This window comes from Cydia splendana, chromosome Z, assembly GCF_910591565.1.
Source record: "Cydia splendana chromosome Z, ilCydSple1.2, whole genome shotgun sequence".
NCBI lineage: Eukaryota > Metazoa > Arthropoda > Insecta > Lepidoptera > Tortricidae > Cydia > Cydia splendana.
The window spans coordinates 25,545,612-25,561,195 of record NC_085987.1 but is presented as its reverse complement, the minus strand read 5'-3'; the positions used below and the strand labels follow the sequence as shown (position 1 = coordinate 25,561,195).

General features: G+C 35.5%; 1 protein-coding gene across 1 annotated transcript; it reads left to right on the top strand.

The window, feature by feature from the left end:
- The first annotated feature begins 579 nt into the window (after positions 1-579).
- Positions 580-7,258, top strand: LOC134804799 (uncharacterized). The gene is made up of 3 exons (XM_063778049.1): positions 580-906; positions 2,844-3,554; positions 6,549-7,258. Exons 1-3 carry the CDS (start codon positions 693-695, stop codon positions 7,235-7,237), a joined length of 1,614 nt encoding a protein of 537 aa, XP_063634119.1. The 5' UTR covers positions 580-692; the 3' UTR covers positions 7,238-7,258.
- The last annotated feature ends 8,326 nt before the right edge of the window (positions 7,259-15,584 follow it).

Genomic DNA, 15,584 nt, shown 5'->3' with positions numbered 1-15,584 from the left:
GCATTAGTGCGGCCACACATATCGGGATTCGGCGAATATTCGTGATGGCGTCTCTCGCTATCCAAGGGAAATAAAAAAGTGAATTGAATGCCGATATGTGTTGCCGCGGCATGAGGTTACAACCTTAGACATTTTATAATAGAGTATGTGCGGAAAGTGTGAGTCGTGAAATGTATGGGGCTCAATACATTCCACGACTCTGCTTTTTCCAAACAGACTCTAGTTTTTATACTATAATATTTAAATTAGAGAAAGAAACAAATTTGTGAGATGACACACAATGGATAAATCTGCGCAAATCGGCTTGCACAAATTAATCGCTATGATATACCGTTACGTCGTACATATATTTTATTTATTTCCTTATGTACTTACCTTATGTGCACAGAAAATCAAAAATATTTTCTAAACTATATTCCTTCTACACAAAGTGTTACCAGCTCAAGATTATTTGAATTTCCCGCCAAAACTTTATGTAATATTTCAGTAGCCATGCAGACTCTACCTATGTTGTTAGTAGGTATACGACCTCTTTGAAATGTGTCTAATCAATCATGGCCGGTCAGAGAACATGTAGTAGCTGAAATATAATTCTGTCTTAGAATAATGTCTCTACAGTTATATTGTCAAATTTAAAGTCACATTGCTTTTTTTAGTAGTTTTTGCAGCCAAGTTTGGAGGGCGCCGATGCGATGGCGCGTTGGCTGCTGCTGGCGCTGGCGAGCGCGCTGTGCGCCGACGCCGGCCGCCCGGCGCGCTACGCCGACTACTCGGCCGCCCGTATGCCTCAGTACGACACCCTCTACGGAGCCCGCGCTGACCATCGAGAACCCGCTGACGACTATCGCGACCGCTCAGACCTTGCAGCCCCCATAGATTACAATACTTATGGTCAAGAATCTCATGGTAAAATACTCACTAATAATTACTATTTTATGAATTTGTAGTTAGGTATACTTAGGGCTTGTGCACAAATCACGCGAGGTTTGAAAGGGGCAGGGGGGGTCACGAAAAAATCACGATAGATCACGTTGGGGGAGGGGGGGTATAAGTAAACCTCACGTGTATTTTTCTACAGTGAAATAAACTAAAAAAAAAACCTACCACATGAGTAGATACTTTTTCTCGGTTATTTTAAACATAAATATTCACGCTGCACTTCAAAATAGCGAGTCTATGTAACGAAAATAGAAAAATAAACAAGATTTTCTAAATACAATACTATTTATCTTAAAATTAGGTCGAATGAAAAAAATTCAAAAAAATACACGTGAGGTTATGTGGGGGAGGGGGGGTAGCCAAAAACCTCACCAAATATCACCAAGGGGGAGGGGGGGTCAAAAAGTAGCCGAAAAAACCTCGCGTGATTTGTGCACAACCCCTTATTAGTAGGGTTGGGTTGGGGTAGGGTAGGGTTGCATTAGTATAGAAAAAAACTCTTTTGAAAAGCTATTCCCTAATTACTAAATAGTAAGAATGTAAAACAACCTTAGTCTTATCCGAAGTAAGGGATTGGAAGGGACCAAACATAATTATAGCTCACGTATGGGTGAATTGCAGAAAATATGTACCTTTTAAGCGTATAAAATTTAGTGTCCCGTGAAAACACGGAGGATTTAAAATATATTTTGAGAATAAGACACATCGGAGTTATGTTAATTTAACAAAAGTAATTATTTTGATTCCGATAAAATCCATTTTATAACAATTATAGCTTTGTTTTTTTTTCTGTGATGCATGCAGTAACTTTACAACAGTATAATCATGTTTTAAACTTTCGCGTTTTGAACACATATTAACTCACATTTATAGACGGATTTAACGCAAATTTTATTCAATTACCTTGATTTACCGACGTTTCGACACAGGTTTCACTGGTCGTGGTCGCGACTGACTGATGTCCCAGCAAAATGTCAAAACAGATATTTGTGCAACTACCCGACGAAAAGCACACACAGACAGACAGTGAAACCTGTGTCGAAACGTCGGTAAATCAAGGCAATTGAATAAAATTCGCGTTAGACCCGTCTATAAATGTGAGTTAATATGTATAATCATGTCCCAATGTCGAGCGTAGTTCTATCGAGGACGTTTGTTACGATTCATATTAGTTTCTTAAAAAGTATAATTGCTGATAATTAAGTCCTTATAAGTTCTTCTGTATGTTCACTACGGATATATTTACTTTTATTAGGAATAATATGTCATTTTGGTATTAATACATACTGTCCCAACTAATAGAAGTTTCGTTACTCAGGGTTAGTTATGGAGGATTAATCCCAAAGATTGTTTAAAATATTAATAGAATTACTTCTAATTATTCTGGGAACACAGTGGCACAACTCTCAAATCGTTAAACACAGCGACACCCATTATATTTTTTCAACGAAATGGCTCATGGATGGATGCGTGGTGTTAGTGGTTTAAAAATCTCAGGGTGATTAACAGCGAGTTTCCCAGGCAAATAGTTTGACTATCGTACACAGTTTTATTCATAAACGATTGTTTTTACTCTGCTTCCTACAAATTTACAAGGTTTTAGAATAATATATGACACGTTTGACGATAAATATTTATTTAGGGTATTATTTCTCATATATCCTTCTCAGTTTCGTTATTTTTCGTTACGTAACGAAACTGAGCTCAGGTGTAATATAGGCCAAACGTTATCAGTTTTGTTACAGCAATTATCAATTTCGTTTATTCTCAGTTTAGTTACGAAATCCAAAAGGTAATTTTTTTCTGCAATTCACCCATACGGCCTAATTCAATATTTCATTCCACTCTTAGGACTGCTAATACGTAAACCGTATTATCCATATGTCTATCTCATTTGGTTGCAGTTAAAAGAAATCTGAAAACTCTTCAGGATGAAGATTTGTATCAAATACCTCATAATAATAACTTAAGAAAAGCGCCTAGGACTATATCAATAGGCGATGTCGATGCTGATTATAATTTTAAAAGTGAAGAAATAATTCCAAACAATAAAAGAGGTGACAAAAGGCTGAGAAATACCAATGAAATAGAAGCGAATGAATCTGTTGATCATAGATCAAAAATTAGGCGTAACGTTAAAAAAAACTATCAAAGAGCTCAGGATGATACAGACAATGAATTTCCTTTAGATCACCTTGAGGAAGATAGGGATTCTAGCTCCGACAGGGAAAAAAATAAATTTGTCCGTAGGGATATACGGCAAAAAAATCGACAAAAATCTTGGCATACCAAACCTGCAGCGTCGAGAGACTCCGATTATGACCCGAGTGAGGGTAGACAGGGTAAAGATGCAAAAAAACTTGATGACTACACTGATCCGGAGTCGTTGCAAAACACACCGAACATTGAACCAGATGATGAGATGCTCACAGATAGGAGGCTAACGCCCAGTTACAAATCTGTAGGCGAAGACAACGACGATTCGGAAACGCCATTGTCTAGCAGGCACAAGGCTCCCATGCCAAAGCCCAAAAAGAAAAACACTGAATATGTAGACTACAACGATATGGGCAGGATCGAAAAAATTAAAAACCTCGCTACCCGAAGCACAACAGGTAAGATTAAAGCATTCGTCAAAGAGTAATATTTTGTACCTAGACACTAGAAATTTAAATGATTAATTAGATTGCTTGTCTACTCAATAAGCTCAATCGATGTATTATTTTAATATGCAACCATGTTGGTTTTGATTTGGTTAATACTGATTAAAAATTTTTATTATCTGGGATATAAAATCAGATTTTAAGTAGGTACCGTAAACCCCGTTACTTTGATTAATTTTAGAGTTTGGCACCATTTTTTGACGATCCTAATATACGTAAAAATATGAAATAAAAATATAATAATCGGTCTTTTCTTCTGTCTTCGGTCTTCTTTCAGCCACCAAATAAAAAAAAATTAGGACTTCTAATTTTTTCAGAAATAGATAAAAACAACGTGAAAAAAGTTATATTGAGAATGGGGTTACTTTGAAACCACAAATTTTTTTTGCTGACAATCTAAATAAGCCCTTAAAAAATAAATAAATAAAAATGTGTTCAATACTTTTTAAGTTATATATATTTTTACTTTGATAACATACCAAATGATAAAAATTAATAACTTTAAGCGCTTATTAGATTATTTACTATAAATAACGTAGGAATTTAACTTATCATCGCACTTAGCAACAGATTTTTGAATTGCAAGCTTTTCCGTTTCAGTAAATTTGGTCTGTGCACCCGGGTTTTTGATATGTTGCCTTTATACTTATTGTATAAAGTTTTATATACAATATTGTATGCTTTCGATGCGGCACGAATAGATTTTGTGCCCGCCATTATGTTTGCGAGTGCATCATTGAGTTGTTCTTCTTGGTATTTTTGTAGTCTCGTTATCCGATTTTTTTTTTGTATACTCTGCCGTTATTTCTGTAAAAAAATGCATATTTATTTATTGTAGTATTAATACCCTGAGCCGGTGGCCTAACGCACGTATAATTAAAAACCTAAAGCAAAGCCACAGGATAAAATATAGCCAAATTCCGCCCAGAAAGTTAATTCCATGCAATAAAAATGGATAAAAGAATGTTTGAAATCAAATGAGCATTTCCGGAGATCAACTCCTACATACAATATTATAATTTTACAATCTCTACCTCTTCCACTGACTCAAACGATACCTATTTATTATATGACTATTGAAAAAAATACTTTAAAAAATCGTAAGCTGCCAAAATAATTAATGATGTTACTTTAATCTTTTGATCAATTTCACCACGTATAAGTGATCAAAGACACCCCGACCCATGGATTCCCCGGCTACGTGCGCATGTGTAGGTTATCGAATTCCGGTATTTTTTTATAAACTCACGAATAAACACTGATTAACCTAAGACACTATAAAGTTACATGTTTAATACATTTGGTACAAATACAGTCAAAGGTTTTCAACCAATAAAACCAGGAAGAAAAGCGTAACCGCCATTAATATTTTTTTTCTAGACGAAATAATAATATTACACTCGCATCCGATTACTGCGCTACGATTTGAATCGGTTGGTGGGCATTTCTATTTAAAGTTGTACCAAAAATGTTTGTGTTAGAATTGGGAATTTTTATATTATTTCTACTCAGAACCACGAGCTTTTTCCATTTTTAATGAGAAAATAAATGTACCCATAATTTTTGGTCCGTTTGGTTACGGTTTTCAATACAACCTTCTATGGCCGTAACAAAACGGACAAAAAAAATTGTATTTAATTATGGGGATATTTTTTTTCTTGTATTAGGAACGAAAGAGCTCGTGATTCTGAGTCGAAAAAATATAAAAATTCTATAATCTAAAATGCAAGGGTACAACTTTAAATAGAAATGCCCTGGTATCAAGAAGCAAACAATATTAGTAGGTATTATGAGAGTAGTCCACTTAAGCTAACAATACCTATGTAGTTATACCTATATCCTATATACATAAATTAACAATAGGTATAATAAAATGCTTCATGCGTTATATATACATTACCAGTGATCGTTAATTTTCCAGCAATTTTGGTGCAGCATTGTTGGTTAAAAGCATCTGTATGCCCTACTCTAGGTGGAATAGATAATTAGGGTTAATAACAGTAATATTAACCTTAACCAATCCTCTTCCTAGAAAGAAATTGAAGAAAATCCTTTATTTTTACTACGCTGCACCAAAATTGCCGGAAAATTAACGATCACTGTACATTACTTATATTTATATACATATACGGATAAATATACGACTACAATAGTTTTTTGTTTTACAAGGGGGCTAAGTTGTTGTTTAACTGCTCGTGCTAATATTGATACCCTAGCAAGCGAAAGATTCCAAAATTGAACCACGGGCGTAGCGAGTGGTTCGTAAAATGGAATATTGAGCGTTGCGAGGGTTTCAAAGCACGAGGGTTAAACAAAATTTGCCCCCGAGTGAAACACAAAAATTTTAACCACACCAACCCGAAGCAAATTTAATATTAAAATATCAAACAAAATCAAACCAAATCAAATCCAAATGAATGTTATTAAATATTTAACATCCAAAATCATAATTTAAAAGTCAATTCTACCAGCAAACATAAGAAAACAACTCAAAATTTGCTATTGATTACTTTGCCTCACATGTGACTAAAATGCACTTTGCTATCAGTTTTTGAAGTGCAAAGTAAGCCTTTCCGAGCTGGTGTGGTGAAAATATATAAACAGCTCTGATAACGTAGATTCAAGTCATCGCTCATTTGGTTTTATTTTAGTTAGTCAGGAGCCGAGATGAAGGTGTAGTGTGTGCCTTACCCAGTGCTAGTCGTAAAAGCAGTTGTTTGTATTTACGTCCCACCTCACATGGCGTGTCTATTGAGGAAAACAAATCTATACGTTTCACGGTATTTACCAATTATATCCTTTAAAAAAATTAAGTTTGCATTAAATACATTATAATTTCATCCGCTTTTATCTGTTGTGTGCTATTTTAACATCGGGTTAGTCGCGTATAAGATTATACTGATTTGAAAAACGGGATGCCCTAACGGTCGGCTTGTGTGTGCTCAGCGAGGACGGGCGCAGGCGCGCCGCGGCGCTGGTCGTTCCAGGACGGCTTCCGCCGCCGCTTCTACAACACGCCTCCGCAAGAAGTGGATCAATACGCAGAGATCTTGGCCGACGCGCAACCCAGCGACGCTTCGGCTGCTAACACCACTGCTAACACGACCACGCCTTCACCACCAACAACCGGTATCGATGAACCTCTCGCTCCGCTTTCTAAAGATGTAATCGCGAATATCACGCAGTTTGTGAACATGACAAAGCAGTTATCTATAGCTGAAATGTCACAACTCTCTATTATGAAAAAAGCCCAAAGGAGAGACAGTGCCAAGGATGAAATGTTGAAGGATAAGCCCCCGGTGTTACTTCAGGTAACTGAGAGGTTGCAAACGGTAGTGATGGTAGAGCCGCCGCCCGTTACACAGGAACCGTGGTTGCGAGCAAGAGATATCGCAGAAGACTCTCCTGAGCGTATTGCAAGAGTGAAGCGTTTCATGAGAAACAAGTTAGTTGCGAACGCGAGAAATATAAGCGAGCTGATGGAGAACTGGGATGATACCGTGTGCGACTATGTCGACATCGCGCTCTTGGATGAGAACGGTGCGGTTTGGATGCACACGCACACCTCATATATATATTTGCTGCGACCCATAGGATGTACATTGATTGCGTATTCAGCATTCTGTTTATTCTGATTCACTCTATTGTTTAATTTATTTTTTTCTCTAACTTAGATTATTGTGTTTGTGGTTGTGTGCAGAACTGGGGATCAATTTTTGACATTCGAGCGCTCGAAATCAAAGAGTAGATAGCGATTATAAAAATCTACGGAGTTTTGACTACCCCCATGACTTTTCCCGCTTTCACTGAGAATTAGGAGGTTATGGCTAAGTACTGTATCGTTTATTATGGATACAACTTTACTTAGCCGTTTTTTATGGTATTATATTTTTATTAAAAAATTACACATATAGTTTAATTAGTGCTTTAATAATAAGTAACATTTCGTCCTGGGAGATCACGTAAAGCATATGATTTGGACAATATTTACCTAATCCTCCCGAGTAACTACATCGATTTTGGACAAATACTACAAGAAAATTTGCGGTTTGCGAACAAGACGAGATATTACACAAAAAAAAATCGTACTATGTAAACAGCAATTACATATGATTCGTAAAGCGAAACATCTGGGCATAGTCTAATCATTTCTTTTACTTGGAAAAAAAGTTTTGGATCTGTGCATGGTGGCTTTTTAGAGAATATGGCATGTTACTTACGACAACCCCGACTTTGGTATACAATATAACCATCATGGAGCGTTTCTATCGACCTGCTCTAGCCATGGTTCAATGCCATGACTGTCCGTGAGGCTTTGAATTTCGGTAGATTCTTTTAGCTGTTTCCCTCATTTCGCTTGCGTCATAAATTGACGGGAATCCAAAATGTTGCATAAAAAGTAGTTTTCATGTAAAGATAAAATTCACCACATTTGTTCTGTGGATGTTCAATTGAGCAATCATGAAAAGGACACTTATCGCCACTTGCACCATCCCACTAACCCGGAGTTAAAAGGTTAAACTGTTAACCCAGTGTCAAATGGTACTGGTAACCATGGTAACTCGAGGTTTAGCCGGTTTACCCCGGCTGGCCCTTAGATGGCATATTTTGGCAGCATATTAACCTTTTGTTTCTTTAAATCGTACCAAGGAATCGGTGAAATAGTCTCAAATTAAGCTCAAATTGTATTATATTGTTGTCCAAATTATATTTGCTAGATGGTATTAAAATCATCATAAAGTCCCTAAAATAAAATAAATGTAAAACCTATATATCAGATATGGCTAAATACCCCCAGATTATACCTTAAGAACATAGTAATACAAAATAATACACACGTCAACAGTGTTACCGGGTTTTATCTGTACCCATAATTAACGATACGGTCCTTAACCCTTTACCAGGCCCCTAAGAACTAACGTGTCTCCATACGTACTGTATATACTGTTACAACCGTATTGAACGCCTTGTAAAAAATGTATTTACGAAAGTCGGAGATGTTCCTTTAAACCAGAAATAAAAATGTGGGTTACGGTTATCCCTTCGCCTGTCTAAGTAATTAACTGTCATATTCGATTTTATCTTATTATATTCTTGATCAGGCGAAGGGATATATTCCTCCCACATCTTATATCGGTTATCATAGTCAAGGTTTAACTCCAAATCTACTACGAAACATTATATCAATCACTGAATCGCTCTAGGTTGAACACAAAAACAGTTTTATTACTTACGGGGGTTTTATGACACAGTTATGACATGACAAGACAATTTACCGGGCCATGGGAAGAATAGCTCCCGCACAGTTAAACTCTAATAAGGCCATGGGATAATGTCAACCCACATCCTAATTCTGGTCATACACAATAATGCATGAATATTTAGCAATGTTTACGATTACATTACCTTTCAACACTCAAAATCTACAAAATATCAAAAAATTGTTCGACCTATATACTTCTGTTTCATAGAAATTAAGGAAAGTGTTCGAATTTCTCCGTAGTTTACTGAAATTAGAGTTCAAGTGAATTTAAATGGCTGCCAAAGATATATTACGCGATTTAGAAGCTTGTTGTGAATGAAGATCCTAAAATACTATTTTCAGGGATTGACAAAATATTTTGTAGGAGGTTTGGAGTTAAAACCTGACTACGGTAACCGATATAAGATGTGGGAGGAATATATCCCTTCGCCTGGTAAAGGGTTAATAGAATTGAAAACGAGTGGTCAATACCACTCAATTCTTAATTTCTATCGCTCGCATTTCAAAGATAGCATTTTGTTTTCCACAATTTAGAGTGACAAACTCGAGCGCTCGAAATAAAAAAATTGGCCCTCTGTGATGTTGTATTTCTCTGAAGGTCTATTTACATATTGATAAGTGATTAGTGCGACTTCATACATTTGCTACTCGCGCTTAGTGCCCAATGTAAGAACTCATAATTAACACAAATAATTGATGTGTAAACAGGCCATTTACATATACTTATAATAGGGACCGTGCAAAAACGGCAGAGCAGCACAGGAGCCCCCTGTGTATTGGCGCGAAGTGTAAATGTCAAGTTTATGCTACCAATGTAGCACACAAGATGGCAGAATCTACAATACACAAGAAAACGTGCGTCAACTGTAGAGGGCAACACTTGCTCTATGGTATTATAAATTAATTAACCGAAATGTCAGCCGTTAAATTTAGAAAACCAGAGTGACCGCAAAACACAGTCAAGGAATTGAAGTTATTTATTATTTCGTAGGTTGTCAGTGTCTTTCATAATATTGTCTGTTACAAGGTACGAAAATGAACATAAATATAGTTCCTTGATAGTATGCAGCCGGACAGCTCCATCTACATAAGCTGTCAAATTCGAAGCACTAATTTGTCTTAGAGTTTACACTTTTTGAAATACTTATTTACTAGATCCCTTAGGGTTCCCTATATTGTAGTAACCTTCAAAATATAGCCCGTTTTAATTATATGGCTTATAATACCTAAATGAATGGTGATTTTTGTAGAAGACCTGTTCTGTTCATGTATGTGCGTAGTTGTTATTGTTGAAGTGAGTCCTTAAATAAATTATTCTTACTACTTGTTTCTAGTTTGTTTTATGGCAATATTTTCACACTGAGATAAGACTACTTAAATAAACAGAAATACTTATACAAATGTACGCACAGTCAGCTGAAAGAAAAGGTACCCCCCGCTGCATAGAAATTTGTATGTAAAGGTGCTAAGGTAATATGTATGTGGTATTGCTGACAGTGCGTTAGAGTGGTTCACGTTTGGAAGGGAAACTTTAAACAGAAGATATCAATTTGTATGATTTGTTTTGTAAAGTTTTATATTAAAAATAAAACTAAAATTAATGAAATAGACAGCGCCCGCCAGAAACTATGCTTCCTAGCGGTGACAGATTGCTCAATTGATCATTGTTTTCTCATAAGTACGTGTAGTAATTTTTTTTAAGTAGCGTGCAATTTTGTACATTACTCGTACATTTTTTTGATATGAGTTTGAATTCCGTACGATACCATGTCACATCTAGAAAGTATGAGACCCATATCCATATTAGCATATTATTGCATTGCCATCGGAGTTGCGAAGGTATAGTAGACTGAGGCTAATGGGATTACAGGGCGAATCGGGTCAGACTAAAAATGTGATGATATTGAAAATATTGCTTATAGCTATGACTGGCGTCGCAGACTAACATAAGAGATGTTCACTTATATCAATTTTAGTGCACTCATATTAATGCAATATTTCAAATATCAATGGATTTTTTATCAGATCATGATATTCACCCTGTAATCCGATTTCCTCGGTCTACCTTTCTCCAAATTTCAACTCGATCATCTGATCGACTTGAAATTTGGAGAAGGGTAGACCGAGGAGAATGATATCTATCAGGAAGTGGTTCAAATTTAAGTTACAATATTTGAATCAAATATACAAAGAAACAAACATACGCAGTGTAGCTAAAATAAGTGTGTAAAAATTTAAATTATACTACAGAACGTTAATAACAATGCCTAAATTTATATTTATCGTAACGCTGCATATTTAAAAGTTGTAGGTATGAGTACCTAACTTTTTACGTCATTGAACATTAACCCTTTGACCATTATTTTTTAATAGTAAGAATCGAGAACTTTAACGATACGCACAGCATGAATTATTTTTTTTATGATTTTTGAGAAAGAGAAATATATATATTATTTCGGGGTTTCCGAATTATAAGACGGCAATATGTTTGCCGCTATCAGCCAAGGGCAGGAAGTGACAAGACCGTCATGTCAGTTTGCCGGGGGAACTACGGGTGGCATGAAGTATCTAAAATGAATAAATTAAAAACTAATAGAATGATAAGAAATAATTAAAACCTTTATTTAACTTAAAAAGATTTGTTTATTCTATTTATAATATTTTTAATATATACTGTTATATGTAGGTAGGTATTGTATAATATTTCCAAGTAGGTATTGTAATCCCAGCAAAAATGTGGATAGGTTGCTAGCATGTAATAATTTGAAGTATTGAATTAAGCTATTGCTCCATATATAAATCAATAACAATAGTAGCCTAACCTACCCTTTCCTTTAATAAACACCAGACACTTAACGGATAGTGGCAAATATATTGCCGTCTTCATTTTTTTAAATTATCAAATAACAGATTATTTTTCTTTAAACTTAATATCGCCAAACTTGTCTCTGAAACTAGAGAATTGTGACCATCGGATAAATTCAGCAGAGAAAATTTTATTTAGAACATTTTTGTTCAAATGTAGGCAATAGTTAAAAATCTAAGTTCAGGCCTAAGAATCATCATTTAACAAGGGATGGAATAACGTTTATCAGCTCTCCTTTTTTTCGTAGATTGGTACGAGTATATTCTCTTATGAGAACCAAAATTTATATTAACTAACAACACGTTCATTGAGAAAAAAAAAAAAATATCTGAGTGGTATGACGGCAAATATCTTGCCGTCATGTATGTAATGAACGATAAAAAAATAATATCACGCATTTTTTTGTACATGTAAATGTGGAGTTCGTATTTGAACATGTCGCGTTTGAAAAGTTTTAAATTCATGATCACCAGAGCACGATCGGCCGATTAAATAAGTACATACAAATTAGCAAAGCAGGTTCGCTTTAACACATTTACTGCCCCCGACGCACATGTGCGTCCACCGTCATACAAGTTTGTTCCTAGGCCACGCCCCCTGGCAGTGAATGCGTTAACTGTCCCACTCAAGCATCTGGCCTGATCGCGATAAGACTAATTTCAACTCTTTCAGGACGAAAAGCATAAATGCCGTGCGCCTGATTTAAGGAGCCATTACATTTACCGGATTTACTTGCTACGTGACGTGCTACGACTACGACAAAGCCCAAAGTTTGCGCCCTGTCTACTGACAAATATTTGTCAGTCACTATTGACAAATATTTTTAAGACTTGTGTAATATGCGCATATTATGCGTTTGAGTACCTACGGACCTTAGGTGCTCTTGATCTTTATTAAGATTTGATTTAGTGTTGACTTAAAATTATAACATCTAACTAAACCCCATCTATTTAAATTTTATTCAAAGATTTCAAATTTCACTTTTAACTTGAATAAATATATGTTCCCGCCCTGCTACGGTATATAATTTCCGTTAAATATGGTTGGAAAAGGTTATATGTGACGTTCCATGGGAAAAGGTACCTTATGAGGGTTTCCAGTTTCGGAGATATTAAATGTTTTGTAAAAAGGTGAAAAAATTCTCAATTTTTATTGGGTGATCTGAAACCTTAATGCTTAACGTTTGTTTACATGTTTTTATTTTTGTTATACGTTAGTTATAAGCCTAGTAATGTCGTCTCAGAGTTTAGTAGAAAAGGTACCTTATGGAAAAGTCATTGAAAATTCCCAAAAATAACTAGTCAATACGGGAAAAGAAGTTTGGTAGAGAACTGTATTAGCATTCTGAAAAACTAATTTGATAATTTCAGTTCTGGTCGAAGGGCCTAGCAAATATTATAACCGTACATCGACCGACATTACAAATCCAAGTAGCCTGCTATTATACTAAAATTACTCTCGTCAAGTCTTTCTTAACTAGAGTAATCTTCATTTGGTTTGGTCGCATGCAATAAATCTGCCATTGGTTTGCTGAAAAATGCCAATACCCGACGCGTTGCTATAGGGGATATCTGAGGTCATCGAACCTCAAAGCCGCTTGTTTTCAATGGCAACCAAAATATATTATTGATAAGAAATATACGATTTATACCATCTTAACCCCAAAATATTATTAGTTTATCCTAACTGTTCCATCATCATCATGCCTCATCTTAACTTAACCACAAGGTACCTTTTCTTTACATACAAATTATAGGTCTTTTTTAAGATTATTATGACGAGGAACTAATTAAATTTGTGGCAGTTTAATGTAAATTAAGATTTTCAATTCATAAAAGATAAACTTCAATGTAATTGATGTTTTGTAGTGATGTATTATTACATTAATAATCATAAAGTATCTTTTCTTAAATGTATGGAGCAAAGACCGTTATTGTTATGTAAGTTTAAAGTAGCATAAGAGGTTAAATATAGTATTTAGTTGCGGTTTTACACCTTATTTCATTTGAATGACAGAATTTCTTTCATATGCGCTCAGAAAAATTGATTGTGGGTCACATTAAAAGTAAAAAATATTCAATTTTGTGATTTTACATGAAAAAGTCAGAAATTACATTTTCACGTCTAAATCGATATTTTTTTTGCTTAAACTGTCTCTCAGAGTCGTTTTCTAATAGATAAATTTAAATCTTGAGAGCTCATTGCAATTAATAATGAAAATGAAACAAAACTTTATTTTCAAGAGATTGGTTAGTATACACATAAATCAGTCGATATCAAAGGTTTCTATTTATATTATAGAACAAGTCGCATCATTTTTTTAATCTCAGGAGTCTAAAGTATTATTATTTGTAGTCAACTACGTAACTTACTTCAGGAACATAGTTTTTTAGGTGGCTAAACTTAAAACTTCTCTATCTTAAAGTTGCTCATTTTACAACATTATTTTCAAAAAATAATATCTCTGTAACTACACAACTGAACTAGGAGGTTGATCTTTTGTGTTATCGATAGCTTATTTATTGTAGATTACTGGGGTATCCATAACTCCATACCCGCCATAAGGTACCTTTGACCATGGGACGTCACATATTGTTTTGGCCGGTATTGTATGTGTACCAGTAAAGGGGATTTAAACATCGTCTTCAGGTGTATCACTGAATTAACAGTTTCTTTTCAGCGTGGAATATATTGTATGTCTAAACAGTTGATAAGCCCACATGGCCTGTGTAGATGCGGTGTCGAGCCAGGCTACGAAGGGCAGCGCGGCGGAGCGCGAGCTGCAGGCCCTGCTGAGCCGCAAGGAGGCGGCCGCCGTGGCCGCGCCCGCCACCGACGTGCCCACGATGCGCCCCGACTCTGTCGACCCCTACCATGCAGCACAGTGGACCCAATTCATAACTAACAATCGCTCCCTGCGACCTCAGCTATCGAAGTACGTTTATCTGTTAACTTTAATACACTATTTACAAACATATAAAGAGACCAATCTTATCATGTATTTAGCCTTATTATTTGCTGACTGTAACAGTAAGATTTCAAAACACTAATCCTTTATTAACATACACACGTATCAAACTTTGTACTCTTTGTACTTTATAGTCAGCAGAAAAGGAAGCAAAGTGTTCAAAATGATCTTTACACAACTTTATTGTTAATTATTGCAAGAGCGCGTGCAGAATATTTTGAACACTTCCTTTGCAACGTGTTGTAATGCTGAGTGATATTAACTGTCTAAAACTAAAAATACAGTAGAAAAAACAAGTGATTGTAATTTTTTTGCCAAAAAAGGACGGGTTCTCAATTCGTTTGATTCTTTTTTTTTAATGTTTCTTCACCGATGACTCGGAGACTCTTAGGCCGATTTCGATTTTTTTTGTGTTTATAGGATATACTTTCTAATCGAGTCCATTGTCCTCAAGTCAAGATATCATGATAGGTTTGATCATGGATCAATCGAGGAAACTCTTCAAATGATTATAGGTCCACTTGTAGTGATTAAGGTATTTTTTTTATTGTATCTTGTGCATTTGTTCTTAGAAAGCATCATTTTGTACAGTATAAAATAAAATAATGGCATTTGAATTTCTTTTTCGTTCAAATTATTAAGTTTTTATTCTGCACAACCTGTGCTTTCATCGGTTATCACACTAGATGCTCTTCGCACGTCGCTCCGATGTTTGAGCGAGATAATGCGCGTATTATAGCGACATTCTGCTCACAAATCGGATCGAAGTGCGAATCGCATCCAGTGTGATTGATAAGTTAATATGATAACACCACCCCGCCTTCCGTGACTATTTATGTAGGTAATAAAATAAGTATAGATATACCGGTTGATTTTGAATGCCAT